The following is a 15,813-nucleotide window of genomic DNA, read 5'->3' on the forward strand; positions in this document are numbered from 1 at the left end:
AACAACAACAATACCACCACCACAAGCAGCAGCAACATTATCATCTATAACATCATCATCATCATCATTATCATCATCATCATCTCAACAACAACATCAACTCCACCACACCATACGTGGCAGCAACATCATCATCATCAACAACAACATAAACATTAGCATCATCATCATCATCATCAGCAGCAGAAGCAGCACCATCAACAGTATCATCACCATCAATTATTTTGTCTTTGATAACATACATGTATAACTGTAATGCAGCCTGAAATTTATAAATACCTATATCATGAACTTCATGTGAGGTCGAGTTTGAATGCACTCAAGTGACCTTTGTTATCATAAATGTCGTTACAAGTGTATTAATTTATCTGTGTGTATGTCAGTGTCAGTGACAGTATGAGGTTATAAGTAGATGTTTATTTTGGGGGGCTGCAAACTTTTGCAACATTTAAAGTTTAAAGTACATTTTGATACATTTTGAAGTGTCTGCAGCTTATCGGCATTATAAGGATGAATTAACTGCTTTTAATGAGATACAGTAAGTTTTATTGTTGTTTTCTATGTGGTATTTGGTATTGTTAGGAACATCAAAATTCATTTGGTTTTTAACTTATAACTTGCAGATGATATGTTTAGCTGATAAGCATTGTGGGGTGGGTCAGAATATGATAACACTTGTTTCAATGCCTTTTTTTCATTCATAAAATTGGCAATAGTTTAAAGGGAGAAAGAATGGGCTTTAATATGTTGATATTATGCAAGTGTGACATTCAATATTGAAGCTGCGTGAAACTCCCCTTTTTTGTACACAGACGTCAGGGGGCTTTTTTAAGGAATATTCTCGACCAAAGAGGGTTATTCATGGTTCGCAGAAGATATAAATAATGTGCACTATTTGGTATATGCAGACATGCATAAAAGGGTTAAATTATGTTTGTAACTTGAGTTTTAGCTGAAAATGAACAAGTAATTTATACACAAACAGGGAGTTGGGTTGCAGAATTTGAACGAGCCCAAAATGAATTTTAGTCTTAAATTTTAAATCAGGCCTATAAAGATCAAAATGGTATCTACTTTAATTATTGCTTGAAAAGTAACCTATGATAAGGACATGCAAATGTGGAACTGTTTTCCCATTCATCATGAAATCTGTGGCTCTGAGAAGATTGATTTTGTGCATTGACGGCAAGCTGCCGATAGAAAACGTAATTAGCTATTGAGTCTACACTATAGATGGAACGTATTTGTCTCGGAAATTGTTTTGTCATCCGACCATTACTGAAGCAGTTTATACAGCAAATAATGATTGAATTATCTTGTCAGTATTTCAAAAGAAAAAAGATGAGATATTTTCATAGCCTTGACGTGTTCAGTGTGTCGGCATTGACACAGAAATGTTTCTTTGGTCATAACTGAAAACCACATATGATATTCGCATGCAACTCTGTCAATGTGCTGAGAGAGACAATTACTACACTAGTTTATAGCAAGCTGGCTTATGGAATAATTGTGATACAACCCCTTTATGGAATGAAAACAACCAGATGAGCATTGTCATCACTAGGGGTTTGTGATTACTTTTAAAATATTCCATTGGCTAAGAAATACACAAAAATGTGGCAACGATGGAAAATAACGAATAATAAAGTGCTCTTTGATTTCAATGTCACCATGACAGCATGATTTTTGTGCGATTGTAGCATTCATGTGATCAAAAGCCTTTGAGTAAACTTCTTGGGCTTTTTTTTCCTGATTTCAGTGTCACCATGAAGCTTGATTTTGTGGGATCATGCAGCGTTTGTCTGACTGAAAGCCTTTGAGTAACTGGGACTTCCTGACTCCGATTTTATTGTCACCATGAAACATGATTTTGTGGGATCATGCAGCTGTCTTGTGATTAAAAGCCTTTGAGTAACTTGGACTTCCTGTCTCAGATTTCAGTGTCACTTCAAAGCTTGGTTTTGCTGGGACAAAACTTCTGACTGACACATACAGACTTCTTGTTTCTTTTTTCAGAGTCACAGTAAAGCTTGATTTTGTGGGATCCTGCAGTACTCTGGTGGCTGAAGAGCTCTTGGATGATCCAGACTTCCTCTTGGATAAAATTGTTGCAGAGCTTCTCTATGGTAATAATTTGCTTACAAGACAGTGGTTTATTTTTTGCTTAATAAAGGTAGTGGGATTGACATACATGTATATAGTTAGCCGTGGACATGTATATAGTAAGCCTTGGACATGTATATAGTAAGCCTTGGACATGTATATAGTAAGCTGTGGACATGTATATAGTAAGCCGTGGACATGTATATAGTAAGCCGTGGACATGTATATAGTAAGTCTTGGACATGTATATAGTAAGCCGTGGACATGTATATAGTAAGCCTTGGACATGTATATAGTAAGCCTTGGACATGTTTATAGTAAGCCTTGGACATGTATATAGTAAGTCGTGGACATGTATATAGTAAGCCTTGGACATGTATATAGTAAGCCTTGGACATGTATATAGTAAGCCTTGGACATGTATAAAGTAAGCCGTGGACATGTATAAAGTAAGCCTTGGACATGTATATAGTAAGCCTTGGACATGTATATAGTAAGCCTTGGGCATGTATAAAGTAAGTCTTGGACATGTATAAAGTAAGTCTTGGACATGTGTATAGTAAGTCTTGGACATGTATAAAGTAAGTCTTGGACATGTGTATTCTAGGTTTGGACATGTTCTGGGAATTATATACATGTATATACTTTGTCTTGGACATGGGTATACTAAGCCTTGGATGTGTGCATACTGAGCCATAGTCATGTATAAAGTAAATTACTCTATATAAATATATTTGTATACTATGATTTGGACATGTATGTACTAAGTCTTTGACATGTGTATACCAAGTCTTGGACATGTACATACTCACTAAAGCTTTTGTGTCAGTTTAGGTAGCTGAGTATTTGCCATCAATGGAAAACTCCTTGAGATATTCACATGAAACTTACTACACAATTTCAAAGAAGAGTGGGTATATTGATTTGCACATGTCGGTAGGTCGGTCGGTCCGTGGGTCAGTCAGAAGGACCGTCAGTAAACCAAAGCTTTGTCAGAGTGATAAATCGACAATACCTGGACCTATGGTCATCAAACTTGACATAAAGGTTGGGCCTGACCAGTGAAGGTTGTCCAAGCTAGTTCGAGTGATAATACAACAATGCATGGACCTATTGTCATCAAACTTGACATGGAGGCTTGTCCTGACCAGTAGATAACGCCTGTTGATTACAGGGTCATCAGGTCAAAGGTCAAGGTCAGGGTGATCTTGAATGCTTATTAAAGGTTGTCCGAGTGATCAATCGACAAACCTGCACCTATGGCCCTCAAACTTGACTTGGTGGTAGGGCCTGAACAGCAGATGACCCTATTGATTTTAGGGGTCATGGGTCAAAGGTCAAGGTCACAGTGACATTGAACGCAAACTCGACAATTCCTGGACCTGGAACTTGATGTGAAGGTTGTCACCAGTAGATGACCTCTATTGTTTCTTTGAGTCAAAGTCACAATGACCTTGAATGTGAAAAGGTTGTCCCAGTGATAACTAGGTAATGCTTGCACCTCTAGCCCTAAAACTTAACTTGTAGGTTTGGCCTGATAAGTAGATGATCCCTCTTGATTTAAGGGGTCATCAGGTCAAAGGTCAAGGTTACAGTGACCTTGAAAGCAAAAAGCTTGTCTGTGTGATAACTCAGCAACACCTGCACCCATGGCCCTCAAACTTGACATTTAGGTTGAGGGTGACCAGTGGATGACCCCTATGGATTTTGAGGTCATAGTGTCACCAGTCAAGGTCACAACTCATATAGGTCATTAAAATTCATGTCATATTTGCTTATTCCCTTCTACTTAGAGGGTACATGTTTTATAATCTGCAAATATCAATCTGAACATGATTAAAAACTGTACCTACTATCCTCACACTTTGAATGGTCATAATTTTAAAACTGCCTCAAAGGCAATATCAATGACAAATCAGCTGTCATTTCAGTCCATGCATACTTCATTTACTTGTCCAAATATTCCTGACAACATGGCACTCAGGCATTATGTTAGACAAACATCTCTTGTTGTTCGAAGTTAAAATATACACATGTTCGAGAGTTCTTTCAGTTGCTTCTTTTTCTTCAGGGACAATCTTGGTTGATACTATAAATAGATCACCGCAGGCAGGGAAGGTAACTCCGCGAGATGAGGCTGCACTGGGGAGATTACTTCCCTTCATTCCTGATATAAAGGGAGGCAACTTGTTTAAACAACTGCAGGCTGCAAAATTTGACATCAGCGGTAATAATTTTATAACAGTGTTGGATTTTTAATTTGTTTATACTTTTTTAGCAAGATATTATCATAGTCTTAGCATAATACTTCTGACGGTATCGTGCAATATCATTCCTTTAAAATGTTGCCATTACTCAAAACTGGTTTAAAAAAATATAATACAAGAACAAAATCGATACATTTGATGTTTTGAATTGGTAATTAAATCCCTAATCTAATGACATGAGTACCAGATATCAAAATTTCACCTAAGTGTCTGCTACAGCGCTAAAATGAATATTTAAAGTATAAAACAAAAATGTCATGAAATACTATTCAAAGAATTGTAATTCAGAATTAGTTTTACTAACTAGATGTATAGGATCTAACATGAAATGCCATTTAATAAAAAAAAAAAAATGACGAGTTCAGGAGATGTTATGAAGAAAACCTTTTTAATTATTCCGTAACAAGTTTTGTACCATTTTGAGAGAAATGGCAGCGAATTAAAGATTATTTCTATCACATGACACATTTGTTGCCCAAAATGAAAAAGGATATGTTTTTCCGAAGAACGGTTTGACGCTAAATTTGAAGTAGGAAGTTAAATCAATGTCAAGTTATATAACACTAGCGTTGTTTTAAGAAAATATGTGATGGTCGTATTTCACTGGAAACATTGAACAACGTCAATTGATAAACGTGTATGAGACATTTCCCTGATGATTTTAAGACAGATTGACGGGCAGTGTACATTAGATAGATGGAAATTATACAGTGGAATTATTTTTTTCGTGGAGAAAAAATCTTTATGAGAAACACTGACAGAAAGGCATTCAAAAAATACTTCTGGTTTGGGTTTGCCGACTCTACCTACGAAAAAGGCGCTTATAACGGTTTTTATAGTCCTTTCTAAAATAACAAATTTTGAAAAAATAATTGTGTGGTTCTATTTGTATTTAAAGCTGCACTCTCACAGATTGAACGTTTTGACAACTTTGTTATTTTTTGTCTTGAAACGAGCCAATTTTTGCAAAAATCCATAGAAACCAGTTATATAAGAAAGATCAGATCACAGATTTTTATATTTAAGTACAAAAATGATGTTTTTTGCATTTTTCTTATACCGTTAGTAACGGTTTAAGGCATAAAACATTAATTTTGTACGGAAATATCAATACCTACATTCTGATTTTTTGTCAGCAATTTCACATCATTGGTTTGCAGATATTTACGCTAACAATTTGCTCTTTCCAAGACAAAAAATAAAAAAGTTGTTAAAATGGTCCAATCTGTGAGAGTGCAGCATAAAAAAGCTTTTACTGAAAATTACTTTTTTACGCCATTCCCCAATGCTGAAAATAACTTTCTATCATGAAGCCTTATCAAAAGAAAATCCTACTTACCGTAGGCTACCTGTTTTTGGAGAAGATATAACCTTATCCACACAATTATTTGTTTTGCCTTTACTCCTTACATTGAAAACCCGGGGCCATTACCATAAGTCTCCTGAGACCTCATGTTTTATATCTAAATATTTTATCACCATATTATAAGCGTCTTTGGTCGGCCATTTTTGCAGAAATCCATTAATAATATTATTTATGCCTAGGAATAAATTCCTTCCAAAACATACAAAGACCAGGCAATGATATTTCTTCCACAACTTTTCTTCTTAATATTTTTTTCTATTTTTTAACTTAATTAATAACATTTCTGTAAAATAACCTTCATCAATTAAAACAAATCCAGTTTGCTAAGGAGCATTAGGGTGGTTTGTCCCAGCCCAAAACTGCATAAATAACACCAGAATGCACAATTGAAGACAAAAATAAGCCGACATTTCCTTGGTCCCCCAATTCCGCGTTTGCAGTTAATCTGTTCAATTTTAGGCAGAGGGGGGTGCATAGCTCTTCTTTTGAGCCCTCTTAAAGTGCACCTGCTCTGTCACGGATCCTCACATGGTAAAATTACGCTATCAAATTATTATTTTTTTACTAATAGTGTTGTGAAATTAAGCCTCGTGAAAAGCAAGATGATTGACCCAGCTATTATTGCTGATAAAAAGTATTGCAATTACGTATAAAATAGAAGATTATATTAGAATCTTCCATGGCAGAGAGTGTAAGATAGGCTGTCCCAAACCGCGTGTTACTAAGGGTGTTTTGCGGAAACAAGGTTTGCAGAGTTTATATAGAACACCTTGCAAAAGGCCTGAACCTATGATACACCAGCGGCCATGGTAGAGTTTGTCCCACCTCAGTTAAACAAAATATAGTGCAATGTATTTTAATTTTATGAATTTCATACGAGTACTTTTTTAACCTTGCCTTGGGTGAACAAGATCAGGATTTCCAGCATGGCCAAATATTTGGATATACTTTTTCTGAAGTTGGAGAAAAAGAGCATTCTAGGCCAAATTAATATATTTTATAGAAAATTCAGAGACAGCGATAACTTACTTTTAATTGAAGAGCTATTTTGTGTGTTTGAATTTCTTTGCTTTTCCCAATTGTTTTTCTGTGGCCAAATTTTTATTAAATAATAGACGCTGGCATGGGTGATTTCTGATAGTGGCGGAAATGGCAGGCACAACAATCTGAAAATTATATTTCACTGTTCTCAGTTTTAGAAATGGCAGGCACGACTATCTGAAAATTATATTTCACTGTTCTCAGTTTTAGAAATGGCAGGCACAACAATCTGAAAATTATATTTCACTGTTCTCAGTTTTAGAAATGGCAGGCACAACAATCTGAAAATTATATTTCATTGTTCTCAGTTTTAGAAATGGCAGGCACAACAATCTGAAAATTATATTTCACTTTTCTCAGTTTTAGAAATGGCAGGCACAACAATCTGAAAATTATATTTCACTGTTCTCAGTTTTAGAAATGGCAGGCACAACAATCTGAAAATTATATTTCACTGTTCTCAGTTTCAGAAATGGCAGGCACAACAATCTGAAAATTATATTTCACTGTTCTCAGTTTTAGAAATGGCAGGCACAACAATCTGAAAATTATATTTCACTGTTCTCAGTTTTAGAAATGGCGGGCACAACAATCTGAAAATTATATTTCACTGTTCTCAGTTTCGGAAATGGCAGGCACAACAATCTGAAAATTATATTTCACTGTTCTCAATCTGTTCTTAGTTTTAGAAATGGCAGGCACAACAATCTGAAAATTATATTTCACTGTTCTCAGTTTCAGAAATGGCAGGCACAACAATCTGAAAATTATATTTCACTGTTCTCAGTTTTGGAAATGACAGGCACAACAATCTGAAAATTATATTTCACTGTTCTCAGTTTCAGAAATGGCAAGCACAACAATCTGAAAATTATATTTCACTGTTCTCAGTTTCGGAAATGGCAGGCACAACAATCCGAAATTTATATTTCAATGTTCTCAGTTTCAGAAATGGCAGGCACAACAATCTGAAAATTATATTTCACTGTTCTCAGTTTTGGAAAATCCATTTTATCTTCCTCTGATCTCATCCTCTACGACTCTTGAAAACCTTAATGGTTCGGAGGACTTATTGGATTCTTATTGAATTCTGCTTGACATCATTGCTGGTGGGAATTAAAGAAGATTGGTGGTTTCGTTGATTAGAGAGACAGTTCTAAGGGATCGGAAACTGCGACTTTTATTTTTCTTGAAAAGTAGAGTTTATTGACACGAATACGTCAAAAACTATTTCGAAAGTAAAGTCTTTCGTGGTAAACACAGAATGCTTCCGAACTGTGGAAATAACAGTACCTGTTGGACCAATTAGACTCTAAATGGAGAGGGATCTCAAAGGGATTGGTTCATGTTTTTTTTACCAAAAATTAGTTTTCCCGATAATGCATCTGAAAACAATTATTTTATCGTTATTTTACTCTTTGATATCAAAATTGCAGATTTTTGTATAGTATAGAAAAGTATCTTGTTTTTAGCCCAGTGCAAACCCATGCTGGTAAAGTAAAGATTTTTTTTTGAAAACCGATGCCTTTACCACTAGACCATCTGATGACAAAAGTGAAGGATATTTTAACCTTTTAACAATACATTAATAACATCAGGTGATCAAGTCAATCAACAAATCACGCAACAACAAAGCCGTTATTAAGAGACCATTTAGTGTTTTAAACGCTTATGAAAGTTGTGGTTTTTAAAGATGATATTTGAGCAAATATCCGCATTTTCTAAATAGATCAAGCTTTTGGTATCATAGTTTAAACAAGATACCATGATTTTCCACACTTGATTTTGTCATACAAAAAAAGACTGCATTTAACAAAAACATGAGCACTCCCTTTAATATGTACATGTAAGAGCTACACTCCGCCAGCTGTATATATTTTTTATTTTAGTATTTTATAAACATGAATTTCGTCTGCGGTTTTCGGGCCTTATTCAATCAACTACCGAGATCAAAATGGATGAATTTAGTTAATGAACTTTAAGCCAGTATTAAAAATGCCATTTGTGCCGTATGAAGAATGTTTGTGATCTTATTATATAAAAGCAACACTCCGCCAACACAATGTTATTCTGGCTTAAGCCATATCTGTTTTTGATTTTTTTTGTCAACAGCCTTAAATCTGCACTTCTGGAATGACAAAGTTTTTTCTTTATTCAATTAGTCACTCTTAAGTGCAAAATGATTTTTCTTCTTGATCCTTGAAAAAATGTGTTCCGCAGTAAATCATCATTGCGTGCAGACCTAGCCCATGCACTTTAACACTAAAACATTTTAGCCCCCGAGAATTTATTCTTTACAGTTGTCGCACAATTCATCATTTTTTTGTTTGATAACATTATATTAATTTTCTTTTAGGCAACGTTTGCAGAACTGCAACTTAATAAGATTTAAATCTTTGGAAGAAGATTTTAATTCAAAAACCTGACTGAAATTTCCTTTACAGATACACAGCTGAATGTAATCTTATTAAATGTTCCCTGTATCTTAAGATATAATGTTTTTTGTATGTAAAATTCAAAATTGAGGTATTGTCATAGTCTGAAGGTGTCGTTGTCATTGGCGATGAGGTTGGTGTTGTTTTGGCAAAACATTTTTGACTGGAAAACACACAGACAAGTGTTTGGAGTTCTATCCACAGCGTTATGATTTTGCTTTGAGTCCAACTTGCTATATGCTTGAAATTTAAACTTTTTGGTTTTATAATATAATCTTTGTTATATGTACATACGTATGGAACATGATATTTATCAATGAATATACATGAAATATATACTAGAGTCAAAATTGTTGCATTACTCTAGTAAAAGGATTTTGAGTTACCCCCCTTAGTCTACTGAGAAAAGCTGTTGGCTTCTACTGCAATTGCGTAACAAGTGTCAAGTAGACTGGTCAGATGAAAGGTGGATTTTCATTGGTTGAACTATTTATTTGTACCAATCCTTTACTTTGATACTTTTGGAAAAGATTTCTTTCTTCTTCAAATAATGATCAGATCATTAATACGATTGCAGTAATCAAATGTTTTACAATTAAAAAACTTGTCAGCGAAAAAAAATTATGTTTAAATTTATTTCTATTTATGTTTGGGTTTTGTTCACGGAAATGTGAATCCTGTTACCAATACATTTGAAAAAAATTAAATTACGCTTTTAGCAGGAATTCGAAAATAACTGTCAATTTAAAGTATCACTGTGCCATAAATACATCGTTAATATCAACCGAGGAATACTAAGATAAATTGCAGAATGACGCTTCATTATTTGCAGACCTTGAAATCATATAAGGCAGAAGAGTGTTAATTATTTATAGAGCTTTAAAGCATATGACAGACATTCTCTGATCAAATGAATTTTAGCAGGCCACATTTATAAATAGTTTGTTTGACGTTTTCCTGGTACCCACGTTCATAGGCGTTGGTAGGGAGGTTGTTGTTTTTCACTTCCTAAGTACCTCTTAATTCTGTAGTATTTATTAAAATCAATTATGACCACCAGAGAGGCTCAAATCTTTCGGGTTTTGACTTTAAAATGTGGGTATAAATCAGGCCCCAAATTTACAAAGCCTAATAAAATAGGATTAAGCTTTAAGCTATTTTTTTTTTTTCTGGTCAACTTAACATTTCTTAAGAGTTATTTTACTTTAAAATAAAATTATCTTTATGATCATCAGGATGAACTCATTTTGGTCTAAAAAAGAAAAAAGGTTAAGAAAAGATTAATTTGGCTTAATGAAATGCACTTAAGAACTTTTGTGAAATTAGGGCCAGGGAAATGCTAAACAGTTAATTTATTTATTTTGGCCTCATTAATGAAATTAGTAGATGAATGTTGTTCATAGAATGTTATAGCTCATGATGTGATGAGTAATTAGGCAATTGAACGCCCAGCAACCCAATCCTCAATTAACTGCACTACTTTTGTCTGCGTACCCTTTTAGACACTTAAAAACAATTCACACTGCAGATACACTAAGAATAAACATCTCATAAATAGTTAAAACAAGTTTTGTTTTTTTAAGCACCGCAAAGTTGTCTGAAAGAAAAACATAAACAGTTTGGATTTTTTTTTTAATGGCTTGTCAAAGGCAAATGATGAAATACTGTCTCTGTGTGAGCCAATGCAGTTATAAAGACAGGGGTTATCTATGGAGAAGAAACATCCCATTCCTCCGACAAGCAGCAGGCAACAAGGCTGACATGAAAACTCCTAAAAAGCACAAATATTAGGGACAAAAATTATGGAGACTGGCCCTGACCAGTAGATGACCCCTATTGATTTTTAGGCTTTCAAGTCAACGGTCAAGGTCACAATGACCTTGACCTTGAATGACCTTGAATGCAAAAAGCTTGTCCAATGCCTTGACCTATGTTCCTCAACCTTTACATGGAGACTGGCCCTGACCAGTAGATGACCCCTATTGATTTTTAGGCTTTCAAGTCAACGGTCAAGGTCACAGTGACCTTGAATGCAAAAAGCTTGTCCAATGCCTTGACCTATGTTCCTCAACCTTGACATGGAGACTGGCCCTGACCAGTAGATGACCCCTATTGATTTTTAGGCTTTCAAGTCAACGGTCAAGGTCACAGTGACCTTGAATGCAAAAAGCTTGTCCAATGCCTTGACCTATGTTCCTCAACCTTGACATGGAGACTGGCACTGACCAGTAGATGACCCCTATTTATTTTTAGGCTTTCAAGTTAACGGTCAAGGTCACAGTGACCTTGAATGCAAAAAGCTTGTCCAATGCCTTGACCTATGTTCCTCAACCCTGACATGGAGACTGGCCCTGACCAGTAGATGACCCCTATTGATTTTTAGGCTTTCAAGTCAACGGTCAAGGTCACAGTGACCTTGAATGCAAAAAGCTTGTCCAATGCCTTGACCTATGTTCCTCAACCTTGACATGGAGACTGGGCCTGACTAGTAGATGACACCTATTGATTTTGTGGTCTTCAGGCCAAAGGTCAAGGTCACACTGACCTGAAATGTGCAAGCTTTTTCAAGTGATAACTTGACAATCCTTGCACATATGGCCCTAAAACTTTAAATGAAGGTTGTGGGTGTGACTTAAGTAGATGACCCCTATTGATTTCGTGATTAACTGGTCAAAGTTCAAGGTCACAATGACCTTGAATGCTAAAAGCTTGTCCTAGTGATAACTTGACAATGCCTGCACCCATACCCCTCAAACCTAATATGAAGGTTGTGGTTAAGTGACCAGTAGATGACCACTATTGATTTTGAGGTATTCAGGTCAACAGTCAATGTCACAGTGGCCTAAATGGTGAAAAGCTTGTCCTAGCTAGTCAATGCATAGACCTTAACTTAGATGTTGGGTGTGATCAGTAGATGACATCTATTGATTTTGTGGTTAGTAGGTCCAAAGGTCAAGGTCATATGGACATTGAATGCGGAAATCTTGTCCGAAAGTTAACTTTACAATGCTCCAACCACTAGTACGTAAACTTGACATGGAGCCTGGGTGTGACCAGTAGATAACCTGTATTGATTTTGCGGTCATTAGGTCTAATGGTCAGGGTCATAATGACCTTAAATGTGAAAATCTTGTCCAAGTGGTAACTTGACAATGCATGCACTAACAGTCCTTAAACTTCATGCGGAGGTAGAGGGTAACCAGTAGATGACCACTATTGATTTTGATGTCTAAAAGTCAAATCAGCTGGCATATCGGTCCATGCATATTTCATTCAATTGCCCAAATATTCCTGTTAAAAATTGTCATGGTCATTTAGTGTTTTTGCTACCATCATTTTCTTAACATATGATAACATATGACATAATTCACATGAAACTTGATAAACATGTTCATCAAGGTTGATTTATTTTTTGTCCTTATAAAAATGCTCTTTTCCATTGATAGAAATGGACAGGCACTGACATCCGCTTGTTGTAATCTTGTTTTAATGAAAACATATCTGAATAATTCAATAATTCACCAGGAGAAATATAGGATTATCTATTGTCTGTAATTCTCAAAGTGAATAATGTTATCCTGCTGTTGATGCTCAGTTTCATTGATCTTTACAAATCGATACTCAATATAAATGTCTTCCCGGATGTTATGCATAGGGAGACATATTGTTATAAGCAGGGTTGTTTGTTCGTCTGTCACACATTCATATCGGCTCCATATATCCTAAACTCCTATAGGGATTTTCATGGAACTCTGATGAATTAAATCGTCACCACATTGAGATGAATTGCAGAACCCACATTTCATCTGAGCTGGCTCAAGATCACGGTCACAGTCTAATGTCAAAGGTTCGAGCCAGACTAAGATGCCTTGTCTGCTTCATCTTTAACAAACTCTTGAAAGGATTTCATAAAACTTTGGCAAAATGTTCATCTCATTGAGTCAACATGCAGAACTCACATTTCATATTTTTACAACACTTGTTTCCAATGTCCCTCTCATCGACACAACATCCACAATCAGCTCTACCATCAACGATTTTCATAGAACAGAATGAGACAAATTAAGCATGGGGGCCCAGACATCTTTTTTTGTTTCCCAAAACAACCATTTAACTGTAGTTTGTTTTATTTTCATGAGGAATTGATATTCTCTACTTTTAGCAGACAAATAAAAAAAAATGAAATTAATTTCAAGACATTAATCTATTTGATAGCATCACTCAACAATTGCGAAAAAAGGACCTTGAAATATTTAAACAGTCTACTGTTAATGGATGCCATTAGTGTCTATCAGCTTCTAGATGGCTGTAAACAAAGGTAAACTATTAAGAACAAGGGAGAGTAACAATGAATTCAAACTAATTTTAGCTATTTATACTTCGCGGTGCATTAGAGTGTGTGTTTGACTTGGTTGAAAGCTATTTTGTTGAATCCAACAATTTTGGTGAACTACAATTTTGGTCGAAGAATTCTTTGTTGAGTCGAACAATTTTGGTGAAAGACAATTTTGGTCAATCGATACTTTATTGAATCTGACAATTTTGGTCAAAGACAATTTTGGTCGTATTTAAGGATTTTGATCCAAGGATATCTCCCATGGCAGAGAGTGCATGATAGGTTCATCGAGGTTCATCGAGACCCGAGCGTAGGGTGTTTTGCGGAAACAAGGTTTACCGAGTTTTTGTGGGGTTGGGATGAACATATCTTACACGAGCGGCTATGGTAGATACTTTTTCTCCCACCTCAGTTAAACAAAATTAAGTAAAAATGTATTTTTTGCTGGAATTCTTTTGTGCAAAGTAAAAATAAGTGCGTATGGATATTTGATAATTCGTGGTTGTCATGGATATGCGCGCAGTCAGATTCAGATTATGTTAATAGTCAAATTGGCATACATGCCATATTTTCTTGTGACCATTCAGGGGGATTTTTTCAGAAAGGCTGAAATTTAGGGGGATTTTGGTAGTATTCAGGGGGATTTTTTTAGCAGGGTTTAAGTCGGCAAAATTTCAAAGTATTTTTAGACGCAAGAACGAAAAAATGTATTCACATATATTTTGCTATGAAAACCTCTAACTTTTTCATTATACAGAATTATATTATGCCATGATTTGTCATATTCTTATGATACATTGTCATGTAGTACTGTAATACTGTAAATTAAATTTACCTTCCTCCAAAGTCTTTTAAAAAATTCTGCTTAATACTATCAGCTATGATGACGTTCAGACACTAAGAGAATGGAATTAATATTATTAATTTCTTCATTTTTCAAAATAGTTCCAGTAATATTTCTTTGCCTTTGATCATTACTTCAAATTAATTAGCAATTGTTGTTAAGGTTTCCTTTTGGCATTTATCAAACCTTTTTTAAACAGTAATTTCACCCTTGAGGAGTTGTTTCTTTACATTTAGTTTCACTCACATACTGTGGTTTCACCTTGTCATTATTGCCTGATGTAAAATCTCTAAAAAAAAATAAAAAAATACATTTTTTTTTTAAATTCCGGGGGATTTTTACCTCCCGCCGGTCTCCCGGGGGATGGATCGAAATTCCGGGGGATTTTTACCTCCCGCCGGGAGACCGGGGGATGGATCGAAATTCCGGGGGATTTTTACCTGCCGCCGGGAGACCGGGGGATGGATCGGAATTCCGGGGGATTTTTACCTCCCGCCAGGAGACCGGGGGATGGATCGAAATTCCGGGGGATTTTTACCTCCCGCCGGTCTCCCGGGGGATGGATCGAAATTCCGGGGGATTTTTACCTCCCGCCGGTCTCCCGGGGGATGGATCGAAATTCCGGGGGATTTTTACCTCCCGCCGGTCTCCCGGGGGATGGATCAAAATTCCGGGGGATTTTTACCTCCCGCCGGTCTCCTGGGGGATGGATCGAAATTCCGGGGGATTTTTACCTCCTGCCGGGAGACCGGGGGATGGATCGGAATTCCGGGGGATTTTACCTCCCGCCGGGAGACCGGGGGATGGATCGAAATTCCGGGGGATTTTTACCTGCCGCCGGGAGACCGTGGGGATGGATCGAAATTCCGGGGGATTTTTACCTCCCGCCGGGAGACCAGGGGATGGATCGGAATTCCGGGGGATTTTTACCTCCCGCCGGGAGACCGGGGGATGGATCGAAATTCCGGGGGATTTTTACCTCCCGCCGGGAGACCGGGGGATGGATCGAAATTCTGGGGGATTTTTCCTGCCGCCGGGGGATATGGCATGTATGAATTGGTCTTTAAATAGGAGAGTGAAGCATTATTTCTTGAAAGGTGTGGAAACACTTTCTTATGGTGGCATTTGAAGCGAGAAATAATGAATTAGCATTCTAAATATTGCCACAAGACAAGGTTTCTATGATGCTACAGATGACATTCTTCAACAAGGGAGGTAATTACACAATGTGACAACCATTAAAAAGGAGTTCCATAAGGGTACTTATTTTATCTTTGCCCGTGGGCAGGATAACAATTTCAAGCATGGTTAAATATTTTGGATCTACCTATCTGAGGTGGGAGAAAATTTGTTCTACCAGCCAATTCTGCTCAAAAGGTTTCTTTTCTGAATTTGACAATATGTTGAATAAGACCGAAGAG

The 15,813-nt window shown here is 36.3% G+C and overlaps 1 protein-coding gene across 1 annotated transcript in view; it reads left to right on the plus strand.

The window, feature by feature from the left end:
• LOC128221254 (uncharacterized) overlaps positions 1-15,813 on the plus strand; it is a 122,381-nt gene that overhangs the window by 44,909 nt on the left and 61,659 nt on the right. The window contains exons 5-6 of the mRNA XM_052929793.1: positions 2,017-2,126; positions 4,175-4,330. Of these exons, the coding sequence (XP_052785753.1) occupies positions 2,017-2,126; positions 4,175-4,330 (266 nt within the window). The remainder of the gene's footprint in view (positions 1-2,016; positions 2,127-4,174; positions 4,331-15,813) is intronic.

This window comes from Mya arenaria, chromosome 16, assembly GCF_026914265.1.
Source record: "Mya arenaria isolate MELC-2E11 chromosome 16, ASM2691426v1".
In the NCBI taxonomy this organism is placed as follows: Eukaryota; Metazoa; Mollusca; class Bivalvia; order Myida; family Myidae; genus Mya; species Mya arenaria.